This window comes from Microtus oregoni, unplaced genomic scaffold, assembly GCF_018167655.1.
Source record: "Microtus oregoni isolate MIOR12 unplaced genomic scaffold, Mior012 000016F_ref0000370, whole genome shotgun sequence".
Classification (NCBI taxonomy): domain Eukaryota; kingdom Metazoa; phylum Chordata; class Mammalia; order Rodentia; family Cricetidae; genus Microtus; species Microtus oregoni.
Window position 1 is genome coordinate 13645910 of NW_024543075.1, and position 14660 is coordinate 13660569.

General features: G+C 42.5%; 1 protein-coding gene across 2 annotated transcripts; it reads right to left on the minus strand.

The window, feature by feature from the left end:
• Positions 1–785: 785 nt before the first annotated feature.
• Positions 786–11281, minus strand: Pstk (phosphoseryl-tRNA kinase). 2 transcript variants are annotated; one of them, XM_041666467.1, is made up of 6 exons: positions 10646–11280; positions 8479–8770; positions 8052–8250; positions 4633–4708; positions 4045–4138; positions 786–1054 (listed from the first exon to the last, which is right to left on the minus strand). In XM_041666467.1, exons 1-6 carry the CDS (start codon positions 11126–11128, stop codon positions 855–857), a joined length of 1344 nt encoding a protein of 447 aa, XP_041522401.1. In that variant the 5' UTR covers positions 11129–11280; the 3' UTR covers positions 786–854. The 2 variants fall into 2 exon arrangements, with proteins under 2 accessions (XP_041522401.1, XP_041522402.1); XM_041666468.1 differs by having other exon boundaries at positions 918–1054; positions 4045–4131; positions 10646–11281.
• Positions 11282–14660: the final 3379 nt, after the last annotated feature.

Consider the following 14660-nt stretch of genomic DNA (forward strand, 5'->3'; position numbering starts at 1 on the left):
AGTTTACAACAAAAGAGCTCTTTAGGTCTGAACTCATTTCTAGTTGTGGTTTGAATGAAAAATGTGCCCTTCCATTTGAACATTTGGTCCCCAGTTGGTTCCATTATTTCAGAAGGTTTTGTAGAACCTTGGGGATGTGGTGCTTACTTGGAGGAAGTGGTTGCGGGGGCAGGCCTTGAAGGTCTTATCTGCTCTGATTCTGGTCTAGAATCTGCTTCCTTGTCCACAGTGTGAGAAACAACAGCCACAAACTTCTATCACTGTGCACGAAGCCAGTCCAGCGGCCATGCCTTCCCCACCCGATGTACACCTCTGAAAGCTGTGAGCTCAGATAGATTACTCCTCCTTCAAGTGGTTTTCTGCCAGGTATTTTGTCACAGTTGTATGTCTAAGACAGTCCTCTTTATTCAAGTCAGTTTAACCTGCTTTACCCTACAGTCCGGGCACATCAGTAAGGAAGGCTGCTTTTTTTGGGGGGGTTTTCGAGACAGGGTTTCTCTGTGGTTTTGGAGCCTGTCCTGGAACTAGCTCTTGTAGACCAGGCTGGTCTCGAACTCACAGAGATCTGCCTGCCTCTGCCTCCCGAATGCTGGGATTAAAGGTGTGCGCCACCACTGCCCTGCAAGGCTGCCTTTCTTATATCAGTTATCTGCGTCACATTTGGCAAGTAGTTCTCTGAAATAATTTCTGGCATGTAAAGTAGAACTTTGAAATTAGACATTTTGAGGTTTTTTTTTTTTATGTTCAGTATGGTCTTTGGCAGTTTACAATATTGGTCTAGAAAACACCCAGTCATACAAAATTGTTTGCAAAAGTTTACCCAAGTCAGGAGTCTGATTAGAAATTCAGAAAGTTTAATGTTGCTTTGAAAAATACTTCTGCACAACGGTATCTCTCTCATCACAAAAAGAAGAAATAATATCTGATAAGTCAGTGGTTTGCTGAAAGCACAGATATCGTCTGTTTCCTTGTCGTAGATCTTCCAAAAAATCTGCTTTGAGCTTGTTAAGGTCTTCTGCTAGACGCTTCAAGTTATTAAGAGGTATTTTCTCATCTAAAATAAAAGATATTCTCAGGTTATTTCTGTAAGTCAGTTTGGGCTGCCTATTGCCATCTGATTACATCAAACAGGCCAGATTCTCCAATAAACAATTAGGTGCATTGTAATAATTAATGGACAAGAAATAACATTAATATGATCTAGCAAAGTCATCTAAAGCAAGGGCCACAAGCAGTTTAAGTAGCTACTCTGGTGTATGAGCCGAAGACAAACACAAAAGGATATATATTTTTAAGGTTTTATTTATTTTTATATTATATATTTGAATGTTTTTCCTGCATGTATATATGAGCATCCTACCATGCCTAATACTCATAAAGGCTAGAAGAGGGCATAAGATCTATTATCGATGAGTTATCGATGAGCCGCCACATCAGTGCTGGGAACCAAACACAGGTCTGCGAAGAACACAAGTGCTCTTAACTACAGACCCATCTCTAGCCCCCTGAAAAGACTTCCTTCCTTCCTTCCTTCTTTCTTTCTTTCTTTCTTCCTTTCTTCCTTTCTTCCTTCCTTCCTTTCTTTCTTTCTTTCTTTCTTTCTCTCTCTCTCTTTTCTTTTTTCTTTTTTGAGACAGATTCTCACTCTGTAGCACTGGCTGGTCTGGAATTCACTATGTAGATCAACCTGACCCTAAACTCATATAGCTGGCATCCTTCTGTCTCTTAAGTGCCAGGATTAAAGGCTTGCAATGCCACACTGGACTTTTTGAGCCAGGATACCTCTTTTCCATCTTTTGCTTTGAAAAATAAAATGACAATTTGGTTTTTTGAAGCTGATAAATAATACATTTGAACAGCTGTCCCAAGTAACTTTTCTATGATGATGGAAATGTGCCACCAGGCACTGCCATATGGGTAGTGTTACTGAGCATCTGAAATTAGCTTTATTGAGATATAACTTACCATAAGTGTATCAGTGTAAAATGTGATGGTTTAGCTTGCATAGTGGCACACTCTTTTAATCCCAGCACTGGGGAGGCAGAGGCAGGTAGAGCTGTGAGTTCAAGCCAGCCTGGTCCACAGTGAGTTCCACGACAGCCTGAGGTACCCTGTCTATAGACTACTCACATATGTGCAGTCACCAGCATAGTTAGTTTTACAACACTTTCGCAGCTTAAAAGCAACCTGTATCCCTGACAGTTGCCCTTCCTAATCTACCGCTAATCCTTCTGCTGTGATTTCCAGCTCTATGATGTTCATATGACCTCTTCCAGTTGGGATGTTCTCAAGGATCCCCCCGTTCTCTCCGGGCCAGTATTCTAGTTCTTTTTGTAGCCACACAACATTCTTGTATGGGTGACCTCATTGTATTTCTCCATTTATAAGGTGATGGGCTGCTGGGTTGTTTCTACCTTTTGACTGTTATGAATAGTTCTGCTGTAAACAGGCATTGTATCAACATTAAGTTTTCATCTCTCTCAAACCTATCACCATGGAGCAGAATAGCTGGGCCACGTGGTAACACATTAGAAGAACTGCCTGGCTGTTTCCAAAGCAGCTGTGCATCATTCTGTATTTCCACCAGTAGGGTGTGAGGGCTCTGATTTGTCCACAACTCCATCAAATCTTGGACCTTCTCATTTTGGCCATTCTAATGGCTGTGGAGTGGTCTATCCTATGGTTTTGATTTGTATTTTGCTGTTCACTAAATTTTAACATGTCTTCATTTGAAGTTGATATTTCTGTATCTCCCTTGGGAGAAAGATGTCTATTTAGATATTTGTCCATTTTAAGATTGGGTTACTTGTGTTACTGCATAGTAAAGAGTTCTCTATATATTTATATTTATATATTCAGGTTTCTCATGAAATATTTGCAAGTGTTTTATCCCATATGTGGGCTGTCATCTCACTTTCTTGATGGCAGAGAAATTCAATTTTTAGTTTTATTCAGGCACACATCTAGAAACTAGTACCACTCCTCTCCCCTCCAGAAGAGCCTGCATTCTCCAAGAGGCAAATGGCTGAGGAAAAAACTGAATGGTTTCTGCTTTGTTCTAATTACGCTGCCATTTCTGTTCCAATCCTGTTAGAAGTTTTTGATTGTAATTCATTAATGAGTGGCAATGGGTATTCTAAAATGAGAAAATAAAACATTCCATTAAGTATGAGGATGTGTTTGTGAAACTTGTTTCCACACGTGCCTCCGTTTACACACTATATCACACACAGTTGGTACAGTTAACACTCTGTCCCTTTCGGTGTCCTCAGCTGTTATGAAGGTAACGGTAAAGGCGGGGTGTATAACAACGGACTGGAATCAGAATTAACCTCATCTCAGGTTGCCCTCAAATTTAGCAGCCTCTTCAGCCTTGGGAAAGTTACTTGATTCACTGTGAATCTCCATTTTTTTTCTCATTTATAAAATTACACCAACCTTACATGATTGTAAAGGGTAGCATATCAAATGAGTTAAATGTTAGCTGTTCTTTTCTTTTTAAAACAAATTTTAAACATAGTGTGGAGTTAAAAATTCAAAACTTAAAACAATATTGAAAAGCTATACTTACCACATATCTGAAACATTATTTTTTTAAAAAATACTATTCCTATTTATAATAAGTGACCTTGTTCAAATTCCATGCTTGTCTGACCCCTAACCCTGAAGTACCTTTAACCTCTCCAGCACCCTAATTACTCTTAAAATTACTTAAAATTTTAAATACTTAAATCTTAAAATACTTAAAATTATTCTTTAGGGGACTGACATATATATATTCATATAATTAATTACCTTTTTGTCTGTCTCCTCACTAAAATATTCTGCTTCCTATTGATTCCCTGGTATCTAAGGAAAAATTTAGTGAAAAAAAAAGACCACTCAATAAAAATGACTGAAATGGATAAATACCCAGTTCCAGGGATCGTCTAGCTGTGTAACCATACAGCAGCTGTTAAACTGAAATGTGGATCCTAAGCTCTGGTGTCAAGGAAGTGGCAGCAACAGAGAGCACCCCAGCCACTAAAGAACCAGACCGCATACCTTTGGCTTCCTTCATTGTCTGAGAGATGGTTCTGCGGAGTGTTTCATCAGCTTGATGGAGGATGTTAGTAGAACAAATAATTCTGTCTGTTTCCTGTGTAATATAGACACTGTTACTGGGAATAGTTTATAAAATAAATGACCAAGGTCTACACTCATTTGAAAGGACCAAAAGATAAGCCACAGTGGCTTTTCTGTTTTGTTTTTTTTTTCCTCGTAGAAGATCCAAATAAATGTCCAGTTGTAAAGTTGCTGGTGAGTGTGTAATAACTGGCTTTCTAGAAAGAAAAACTTCCTCCAACCTATATGTAGTGTTTCTGTGCTTTGATGGTGTAAATACTTCCATCACTGTCTGCTTTTAGTCACCAAATGTAAGGTTCCAGCATTTCTGAACATTTACCACGGGGCTTTGACCAGCAGGCACAGGCCCTCAGCAGCTCACCGACTGGATGTCAGAAGCCAGAGGCGGGTGCAGTGCCATCCTGCTAACAGTCTGCCTTTCACTTTTCTCTTGCTATCAGCTCAAAATGTCTCCCTGCAAAAAAGCTATTCCTTCTCATTTGCACCAAGTCTAACTGGCGTATTTACCTTTTGTTCCGTATTGTCCTCAACACATTTTATGGGATTTTCCAAAGCAGTAAGCAACAAATCAGTCACCTCCAGGCTACAGAGAAAGTGAGATACAGTATAATCAATCTTTCTATAAAACATTTGCTTTTTAAAGAACCTGCATTAATAAAACTATATAGCATGCAGAAGAGCAAAACTGTCATTCAGGTCCTTATTGAAAGGGAATAAACGTAGTGATTTGGAAGCCATCTTCCATTTGTAAAATATTAAGTGAAACTCAAATTAGAAACCATTTCTACCTCATAAAAGGCTAATTTACATCCTGGACTATAGGCTTTTAAAACTATTATAGTCCCTAGAGAAAGATATTGTTTACTTCTGGCTTCTGCTTATTTACTAAAATAAGGACTAACAAATTTCCTCATTTGCCAAGGGTCCCTAGAGAACTCAGAATTCATTCATTCAGTAAATATATATTGAATATCTCATATGCAAACATTGGAAAGCTACATTTGTGAAACTGCTAATCTAGGGGTATAACATAATGCCCAAGCACTCTACTCCTGAAAATGGAATGGACTGCGACAGGTAAACCACTGAGCACAAATGTAACCCTGGACAGTGTTAAGTGGCTATGTGAGGACAACAGAGTGATTGTGCTGAGAGACTGGGTAGTCAGATAGCCATTACTCACTCCAGTTAGATGGCTGAGCCAGGCAGTTAGCGCAAACTGGACCACAAACACCAGGGCCCAAGAAGAACAAGCTTTTTGTGCCCAGAGCATAGGAAGCTGGTTTGGGGTGGTGGCAGGATGATTATTAGGACATGTAAGTCTTAAGAAGAAGTTGGGTTTTACTTAGAGTACAGGGGCCAGGGGTGAAGTTATAAGCCAAGTGAGTGTACAATGTAACATCTCTACCTTGATCCTTCTCATTTGGAGTTCAGGCTCTAGAATGTGACTGCGCTGGGTCCCATAGTTCTGCCACTTGCTTTCTGGGCAGGTTACTTGATTTATCTGGGCCTTAGTTATCCCAGCATAAAATGAAATTTTTATGCAATTTTTTTTTACCCTTCAAGGGTTGTGAAGATGGAATAACACTGTACAGTGTCCAGAAGCACAGCCAGTATGTGTATGTACCAAGTAGTTACGATTATTTTATAAGCCAGGATAAGTTACATTTATATTACCTCTCAGTTTGTATTTTTCAAACTCTACACTTGACACTAACCCCAGTCAGTTGCCCTGGGGCTATTGCATAGGTACAAGTGACCAAGTTCATAAGATCTGGGGCAAAACTGCAAATTACAGTAAGGGCTGAAAGTAACGACAGAAGCCCACACTCTGCTGGCCTGCGTCTCACTGACGTCAAGGAAGTGAAGATCAACTGATACCATTCGAACAGTACCTCAAGCAGCCACTTACTGCCAGAGGAAGAATATATACAGGTGCCCCAGAAAAGACAGCAATCCATTGATTGCTACCTACCTACAATCGCAGAAATTGGGAGGCTGAAGCAGGATCATGAGTTCGGGACCAGCCTGGGCTACATTCTGAGACCCTGTTTTAGAAAACTGGAAACCTCGCCAGTGGCTTATTTCCTCAACTGTATAAACAATAGTAATCTAAGTGCTAGTTCTGTTTTGTTTTGGGTATGTGAAATTTATAAACTATATAGAAACCATACAGAGAAATCTGTCCAAGGAATGAATCTGTCTTAAAGCCAGCATGACACAATATCCCTAAAGGTGCAACAGTAGCAGTAACTTGGCAGTAACCAACAGCTGTCTAACTGGACTTAAGTTCCACTCAACAGGAAGGAAATCATGCCTGGTACTGGAAACCTGGGGCTGGTGAGGCTATGGATCTTAGACGAGAACCTGCTGCTACCATTTTAGTAAAAGAGCATAGTTTCCCAACAGCATTCTAGATTCTTATCCTTATTCTCACACACAAGTGCAGCTTTCACCCCGCATCACAGAAGTTCCTCTTTCCAGCCAATGGAGACCAACAAGAGCAACTTGTTGTCTGGCCTCAGTGGATACATCTACAACACAATTCCTGTACTCAGGGTTCAGGTAACATAGAAGAGGAGACAGAAAGATCCTAAGAGCCAGTGGACCAGAAAATGTGATGTGAGATTATGTCTCCTAGCAATGACAGAGAAGCCACACCCATGATTATCTCAACAATTTACCTGCTCAAATAAAAATCTGAACTATGACAACACCCTCACTTGGAAGGGGGAATTCTTATGGGACCTGTCCCTAGACAAAGAACTATAGGCAGCTAATGATTGCTGAGAAAGAGAGAATGAGAATTAATCTTCCCTAGGGATGAGCCCCCTAATTCCATACCAAGTTGTGAGCCTTGAAATCACATACATACAATCAACACTAAACAGACTCAGCAAGTTGTATTTATATACTGTGTGTATAAATATATATAATATAAATATATTTATCATTTATTATATAAATATACACACATATATGTACATGTGACAATAATAAGCCATAAATTTGAGAAGCAATGGGGGGAAGCAATGGGGAGGGAAGTGAGGAAATTTCAAATATATAAACATATATATATGTATATATAAAACCAAACTTAAAAATTAAACTAAAAAATGCACAATGTATCTTAAGATCTACACTATTCAACAGCACAGTTTGTAGCCATGTGAGGCTATATTAAATTGACTAAAAACTCAGCTATTCAATTGCATTAGATACAGTTAAACGTTTGATAACACTCATGACTAGCTGCTCCCATACTAGACAGCAGAAAATATTTCTATCATTCATTAAATTTCTAAGAGAAATATACTGCTCCAAAGTTCTCCAGACATATTGCCAATGGAAACCAAGTCCCCAGAGTCTGCAAGCTTCACAAACACACGGGCAGGGTAACCATTAAAAACCCCTTGTTAGTTTCATTACAACTTAAAACTTTTTGGGAGTACTAGATTTCACGCTATGGCTTAGCACAAGCTATGCAGGTGCTTGACCACTGAGCTGTACCTCTAGCTCAGATCTATAGGAAAACACTTCACAACCTATTTAGGCAACTTTAACAAGACTACCAAAAGACAGGGCTTCTACCTAGACTGTCTGGTCAGCAAGCCCCACCCAGTGCTGGGACCACAGACATGAGTAGCTATGCCCCACTTTATCAGTGCTGGGGATCTGAGTTCAGGTCCAGTGCACCAAGCCCTTTACCCCACTGGGGTATCTCCCCAGCCTGAGACATTACAACTTGAACAGTTAAAAGCAGACATTTATAAAGAGACTTGGATTCAAATCTCAGCTGTCGTCAGTTTAGCTTCTTCCTCCACACAACTCCCCAAGGCCTGTGGGCAAATGGCCAGTCCCACACAGTTAAGCATGTTTTACAGGGTACCCACGGGTGAACACTAAGATGATGTAGAGTAGGCTACCTGGCCTCCAAGGAACATGATGAACTCTGAATTACGAGGCTGTTGTGTTCCCAGGCATTTTTCTCACTGTTGGGCTTTTCTATCTTTCTCTCCATGAGGCGGATGGTCTCATTAGGCAGTGGCTGGGGTCTCTGGCCGTTCCTCAGCAAACATGTTTCCAGGGGACAATCTAAAAAGAGCTGGCAAAAGCCCAGTGAATCTGAAAACAGGTTTAAAATCACCAAATTACTGACCTGTCTCAAGAAATGTGAAATAAATATATACTAGTCCCACATGAAGCAGGGAAAATTCCATTTGCAATACTGAAAAGCCACTTTAAAAATTAAATCCATATAGACCTAATTCAATTAAATGGTCACTAAAGGCAGCTGTGATTTCATATATGTGAATCGATGTTTCCATGTATAAAAAAAAAAGTCTTAATTACATTTCCGAGCCAGTTGGTAGACTTCATATCTCATACTTTGGTAATAAAAGTTGTCATCTAACACCAAAAACAAACGTCTAGAAGCAGCAGTTTTTGCCAAGAGCTGGCAAGGCTGAGCCTCATGTGCTGCAGAAAAGATCAAATCCTGTTTTTTTAAGCAAGTTATAAAATCTTCCCACATGGTTTCAGTCCTGTTGGGTGGGGCAGACATCTGACCCCCACTAATGACCGCGACGAGGAAACATTCCAGGTGCTTTAACAGTTCTTGCCGAAACATTTTCCACTGGGATGGCTACAAAACAACAACAAAGAATTGAAATTTATTTTAGGCTTTAGCCAACAGGCTGGTCATCTTGTTTTATTGCCACCCTGACCACGTTTAAAATTTCAGCCCACAGTACTGAGACATTGGAAGTTCTCAACAGACACCTTGTTTCTTACACCTTCCTGTCTTCATAGATCCTGCACCCTCTGCCTGGAATATCCCCAGTGCCGCCAGAGCTGTGTGAAGCCTTCTCAGACTCTACCATGAAGAAGGCAATGCGGCCCCGTTCTTTACACTGTCCCTACTCTGTCGGGGCTTCCATCAGTTATCTCTATCTAGATATATCACCTTCATAGCGCTCCCCGCTAGATCACGTGGCCTCCAGCAGAGGCTGGCAGGTGTTCCAGAAATGGATGTTCAGTGAATGAATGAGGGAGTGAGCCCTTTACCACACAGGAGAACAAAGGAGCCAAAATCAATATCCTGCTGAACTAAAACAACCTAAGATGTAACAATGTTGGTTTGTCCTTGAAATGAAAAGGGGTACCAACCGCTAGGTAAGTCAGTTGAAGGTCCTCAACTCACAGCAACTGGACTGTGAGATTGGGAAAGCTGGCAGGAACAGATAGGGGGAGGAAATAAGGAGCCTGAGAATACACGTGATCTTGTTTTGTGAGAGGTGGTGGGGAACACTGTAGTTCTGAAGTCAAGGCTGGAGGAAATACAGAAGGACCGGAGAGGAATCCTTCTCCTGCCTTGTCCACATGCAAGCACACCAGACAGACCCACTGAGAAGGAAATCTGTGCCACTTCCTACAGGATGGAGACTTTCTAATCGCAGTGATCAAGAGGGGGAGTTCTATTCACAGTAATAAGGTGAAGGAAAAATAATCCAGATGAGTAACTTTTATCTTTATCCAAAGCGGCGAGAGTACTATATACAAGTAACTCTCAATTACAATACTGCTCCCTGTCCCCACACTCAAAACTGAAGCAGCAGACAAATTCTGGAGAAATCTAGCAGTTTTTTCACCTAATGAATACATGTATCTTTGTATATTTATCTTTGTACATACATACAGAATGGAGTCATCCTATTTGCCTTTAATTCATGTGACACTCAAGCACTAACCATCACATGTAACAATTCAAGATTTCAGAAGATTCCAGAAGCCATTGCTATAGAGTAAGTATGCAAGTGGAGACTGGACCCTTCTCCACACGGTCTCCTTCCGTGTACATCTACCAGGGGTGCACCTCACTGGGATCTAAGTGCAGGGATTAATAAGTATATCCGTGGGGCACACAATTCAAGTCTATTACTATGTTTGGCTGTCAACCCAGAAAGCACCACCTTTTCCAATACTAGTGGCAGACCAACCCTGGAGGGACCTAGAAATTTGTCAATTATCACTTTTGTTCTTTATACTCATTGGAAGTTCCAAAATGGTACAACTACCCAAGGGATTGTTATCCAGAGGTATCTGACTAGGACATCCACCTTGTAAACTATGCCATAGGATTTGGAGGTGGCACCTGTAAGTCCCAGATACAGTAAGAGGCGGGGCCAGAATGATCCTTGAGCCTTGGAGTTTGGGATCAACCCGTACAACATAGTTAGGCCTTATCTTAAGCGCCACTGCATAGAATAAGCAATATGTGAACGGCCCAAACTTGCATAAAACCTCTACAAAGCATGGCCCTCAGCGCTATACAGTATTATTCCAAGCACAGGTCTACGTCTCCTAGACACGACCTAACCAGCTCCCTTCGTCTCGATCAGGCTTCCCCTCCTACACTGGCACTGCTGAGTCGGGATCCAGGGCGGCTCGCTGTCATCAGCCCACAGCCCCACTGCTTCTGCCGGGACTGCACACCCGCCCGCCCCCTCTCGGTGCTGACCCGAGGTTGTGTGCTAACGTCATCCGGGAGCGCGGGGGGCAGCACATCGTCGTAGGAGAGGACGCCCACTGCCCAGCTCCGCTCCTGCCGCAGCCGGAGGGCCAGCGCACGAGCGAAGGTCGACTTTCCGGCCGCCGGCAAGCCGCAGAGGACGCACAGTGCCAGCTTCGGCCGCCCGTCAACGCTGACCTCCCCAGCCGCCGCTGCAGTCTTCATGTCTTCCGCTGCGGCCTGCAGAAACCTTTGCGCCTGCTGCGCACGCGCTGTGCACCAGCACCATGCTACGCCCTCTGGCGACAATGGAGGAACAAGCGGGCCCGGAAAGGATGCCTTTGTCCAGGCGCCTTCTGGACCAAGTGAAGCACTGGTGTCAGCTGTCCCTAACTCCAGTACCCCAGGCCCGGGAGGCATCGGCTCTTCTTTTCGTACTTTCTGGACACTCTTAAAGGACCCCTGAGTTAGATTTACTACCAATAGAATCATCCTTCTTGCCCCACCTTCAAGCCATTAGGGCTTTGCATTTTGGTTTGGTTACAATGAGGTTTCTCTGTCCAGGAAAATCTCAGGAGACTTGAAACTTCTTAAGGAAGGCTCTGAGGGTAAAGAGCGGGAAGACAGACAGCAGGAGGCGAAGCGAGGACAGCCTATTTTCTGCCTTTCCTGAGCTTGATAAGAGCAAGGGTTGAGTATTCGTCATTGAGTCTTGGTGCCGCCAGGCGGCAGCAAGGGAGAAGAAATAAAGACAGGAAACACACATCCTTAGATTTTACCTCCAACACATGCAGGAAGAGAAAGAACATAGGGATTATAGATAGATTTTAAAAAACAAAGGTAGCGAGCTGGGAGTTGGGACACAAGCCCATCATCCCAGCCCTTGAAAGGCAGACGCAGGAGGGGCAAGTGTTCGAGATATTCTACATGAGACCCTCTCTCAAACTCCTTAACCCTCCTAAAACAACACAAACCACCAAGAACTACCAAAGAAGGAAAATGTTGTGTGTGTGGTGTAAGAAATACTGAATTCAGTCCGGTGCTCCAATGTGGGTCTCTGTCTCCTTTCATTACCTGATGAAGGTTAATCTCCAGGAGGATGACTATATGTTTTTCTTTGGGTTCACCTTCTTATTTAGCTTCTCTAGGATCACGAATTATAGGCTCAATGTCCTTTATTTATGGCTAGAAACCAATTATGAGTAAGTACATCCCATGTTCCTCTTTTTGGATCTGGCTTACCTCACTCCCAAGGTCCAAATCAGGAGCAGAAGGGGAGAGAGCACAAGCAAGGAACTCAGGACCACGAGGGGTGCACCCACACACTGAGACAATGGGGATGTTCTATCGGGAACTCACCAAGGCCAGCTGGACTGGGTCTGAAAAAGCATGGGATAAAACCGAACTTGCTGAACATAGCGGACAATGAGGACTGCTGAGAACTCAAGAACAATGGCAATGGGTTTTGATCCTACTGCACGTACTGGCTTTGTGGGAGCCTAGGCTGTTTGGATGCTCACCTTACTAGACCTGGTAGGAGGTGGGAGGTCCTTGGACTTCTCACAGGGCAGGGAACCCTGACTGCTCTTTGGGCTGATGAGGGAGGGGGAGTTGATTAGGGGAGGGGGAGGGAAATGGGAGGCGGTGGCGGGGAGGAGGCAGAAATCTTTAATAAATAAATAAAAAAAAAAGAAAAAAAAAGAAATACTGAATTCAGAATTATTTGAGCTGCTTCCCCATCTTGGCTGCTTTTTATAGGGGTATCAACAAAACGTCATCCTTGATTCCTTCTTTCCACTCCTTTTACGTCCCATCAGTTCCCGGCAGGTAACCAATGAATTTGTGACCGGTGAGGGGAGGAGGGAGGGTACGTAGAGCTATGTGGTTCTAGGCAAGAGGGAAATTATTTTCCTATAACCACCTTGTTGGCACGTACACTCCCGGGTAAAAGGCAGGTGTATTTAGCCACTAAAATCTCACTACTTAATGAATACCTTTCAAATATGTGTTGATTCATATTCTGAAGGCAGTTTTTGTTTGTTTGTTTTATTGCTATTGCCAAGTTTAGTGTCTAACTTGTGGGCTTAAGGGATCCTTCCACCTGTCTCCCAAGTAGCTAGGGATAACAGGCATGTGTCACCATGCCCCAGTGAGCACAGATTTGAAATAGTCTCTTAGAGGGCATGAGTTCTTCTGTATCAATAAATTATTGTGATAAAGCTGCTATCTCTAACAAGTCCACATAGTAGAATTGTTCTTAACTTCCCAAGCACAAAACAATTCCTTATCAGCAAGCATGTAGCTGGAAGGGGAAGCAAATATGGAAACTGGCCAAGCCTGGGACTACAAGTCTTTCACAGGTTGAAATGCAGCAGAGAAATCAAGTCCATTCTACAACAGAGATTCAAGCTTGGCTATGAATGATAAAGGCTTTTTTGTTTTTGTTTTTGTCAAAACTACTGGAATGAAATAGTATTCTGGGAGGAGGAGACTGGGAGGAAGGTGGGATCAGAGTTCACCAGGCGTGGTGATGCCGGCTCGGTCAGCAGCATCAGTCATCAGAAGCGACAGAGGGCAGAGGGCAGAGCAGAGGAAGATCTGGAGGGGATGAGATAGGCTCCTGGCTCGGAAAGAAAAGTCCAGGACGGTTCAGATGAAGGTAGTGCCTCAACACATGACAAGCAGAGATGAAGAAAGGTAACAGCTTTGGAGGAAATGAAGAAATGGTGATTTATTGGCAGGAGTCTTTTTGACAAGTGTCTTTAGTTTTCTGATTCATTAGCCTTATTTAAGGAAGTAAAAATCCACACGGTATTAATCTTGTGTACAAAATTGCAAGTTAGTGTTTCTAGAGTATACTTCCCTTTGGAATGTCTACAGATAATAACCTAAGTCATGACCAGAGGAAGCAGGAAATAGTGTGACAGGCCAAGACAATGCAGAGGTTCCTTCATCTTGTACTCCTGCTGAGGCCAGTTCCAGGTACAATCTGATCTTGACACCAGGGAATCCCACAGAAAACTACCCAACTCTATTTATTCTAGAGACCAAAGGTCAGAAGGTCCTAGTTAACTTATCTTAGCTTTCCTCGAAACCGCTTGTTTGTGCGAAACCTCCACCAACTAACCATTCACCTTAGCTGCCTGTTTGTGCGGAACCCTCGGATAGCTAAATGCTTATCTCAGCTTCTGTTAAACCTGCTTATGCTGCAAAGTCCCCTGCAGCTGCCGAGTCAGATGCCTCAACTTTCAGGTTTCTACCCTTGAAAACCTGTGTTCTGGACACTCGGGGCCACACCTTGGTCCCCCAAGTGTTCCAGTTGGCTGGAACAAATACTTTGAATCCTGTGACATACAGAAGAGAAATGATGACAATTTAGAATGTGCGAGTTTTACAAAATCTTCATATACTGGGTCTTTGAACATTAAAGGTTGCAATTTCTGGATTTTGTTTCTATTGGTCTTTGATCTTCTTCTTCCTCCTCCTCCTTCTTCTATCTTTTTTTTTTTGTTTTTGTTTTTGTTTTTGTTTTTCGAGACAGGGTTTCTCTGTGGCTTTGGAGCCTGTCCTGGAACTAGCTCTTGTAGATCAGGCTGGCCTCGAACTCACAGAGATCCACCTGCCTCTGCCTCCCAGGTCTTTGATTTTTCTTTCAAACTTGATGAACGCCCTTTACATACACCCTGGTGACTGCCTATAGAAAATTACACTCAACCATCTTTTTCTTGCCAGAAGACACATACATTTTTGGACAGGGTTATACATGCAGACTAAAGAGGAAATTAAAGGAAAGCCTTTTTTTCTGAGTGATGAACTCTAAGTTCTGAGACAAAACTAGGTTATGGGTGAATAAAACTATTCTCCAGAGACTGTATGGCCTCAAACACAACTTTGAAATTCGGGTATTCCACATTTCTTTGTAGACATTTTAACATCTTTTGGGTGGGCAAGAAAATTCGTCTATAACCCCAACGATGTTAAAATTATCTACACAAGACACTTTAGAAAGCCACCGGAGGCAGAC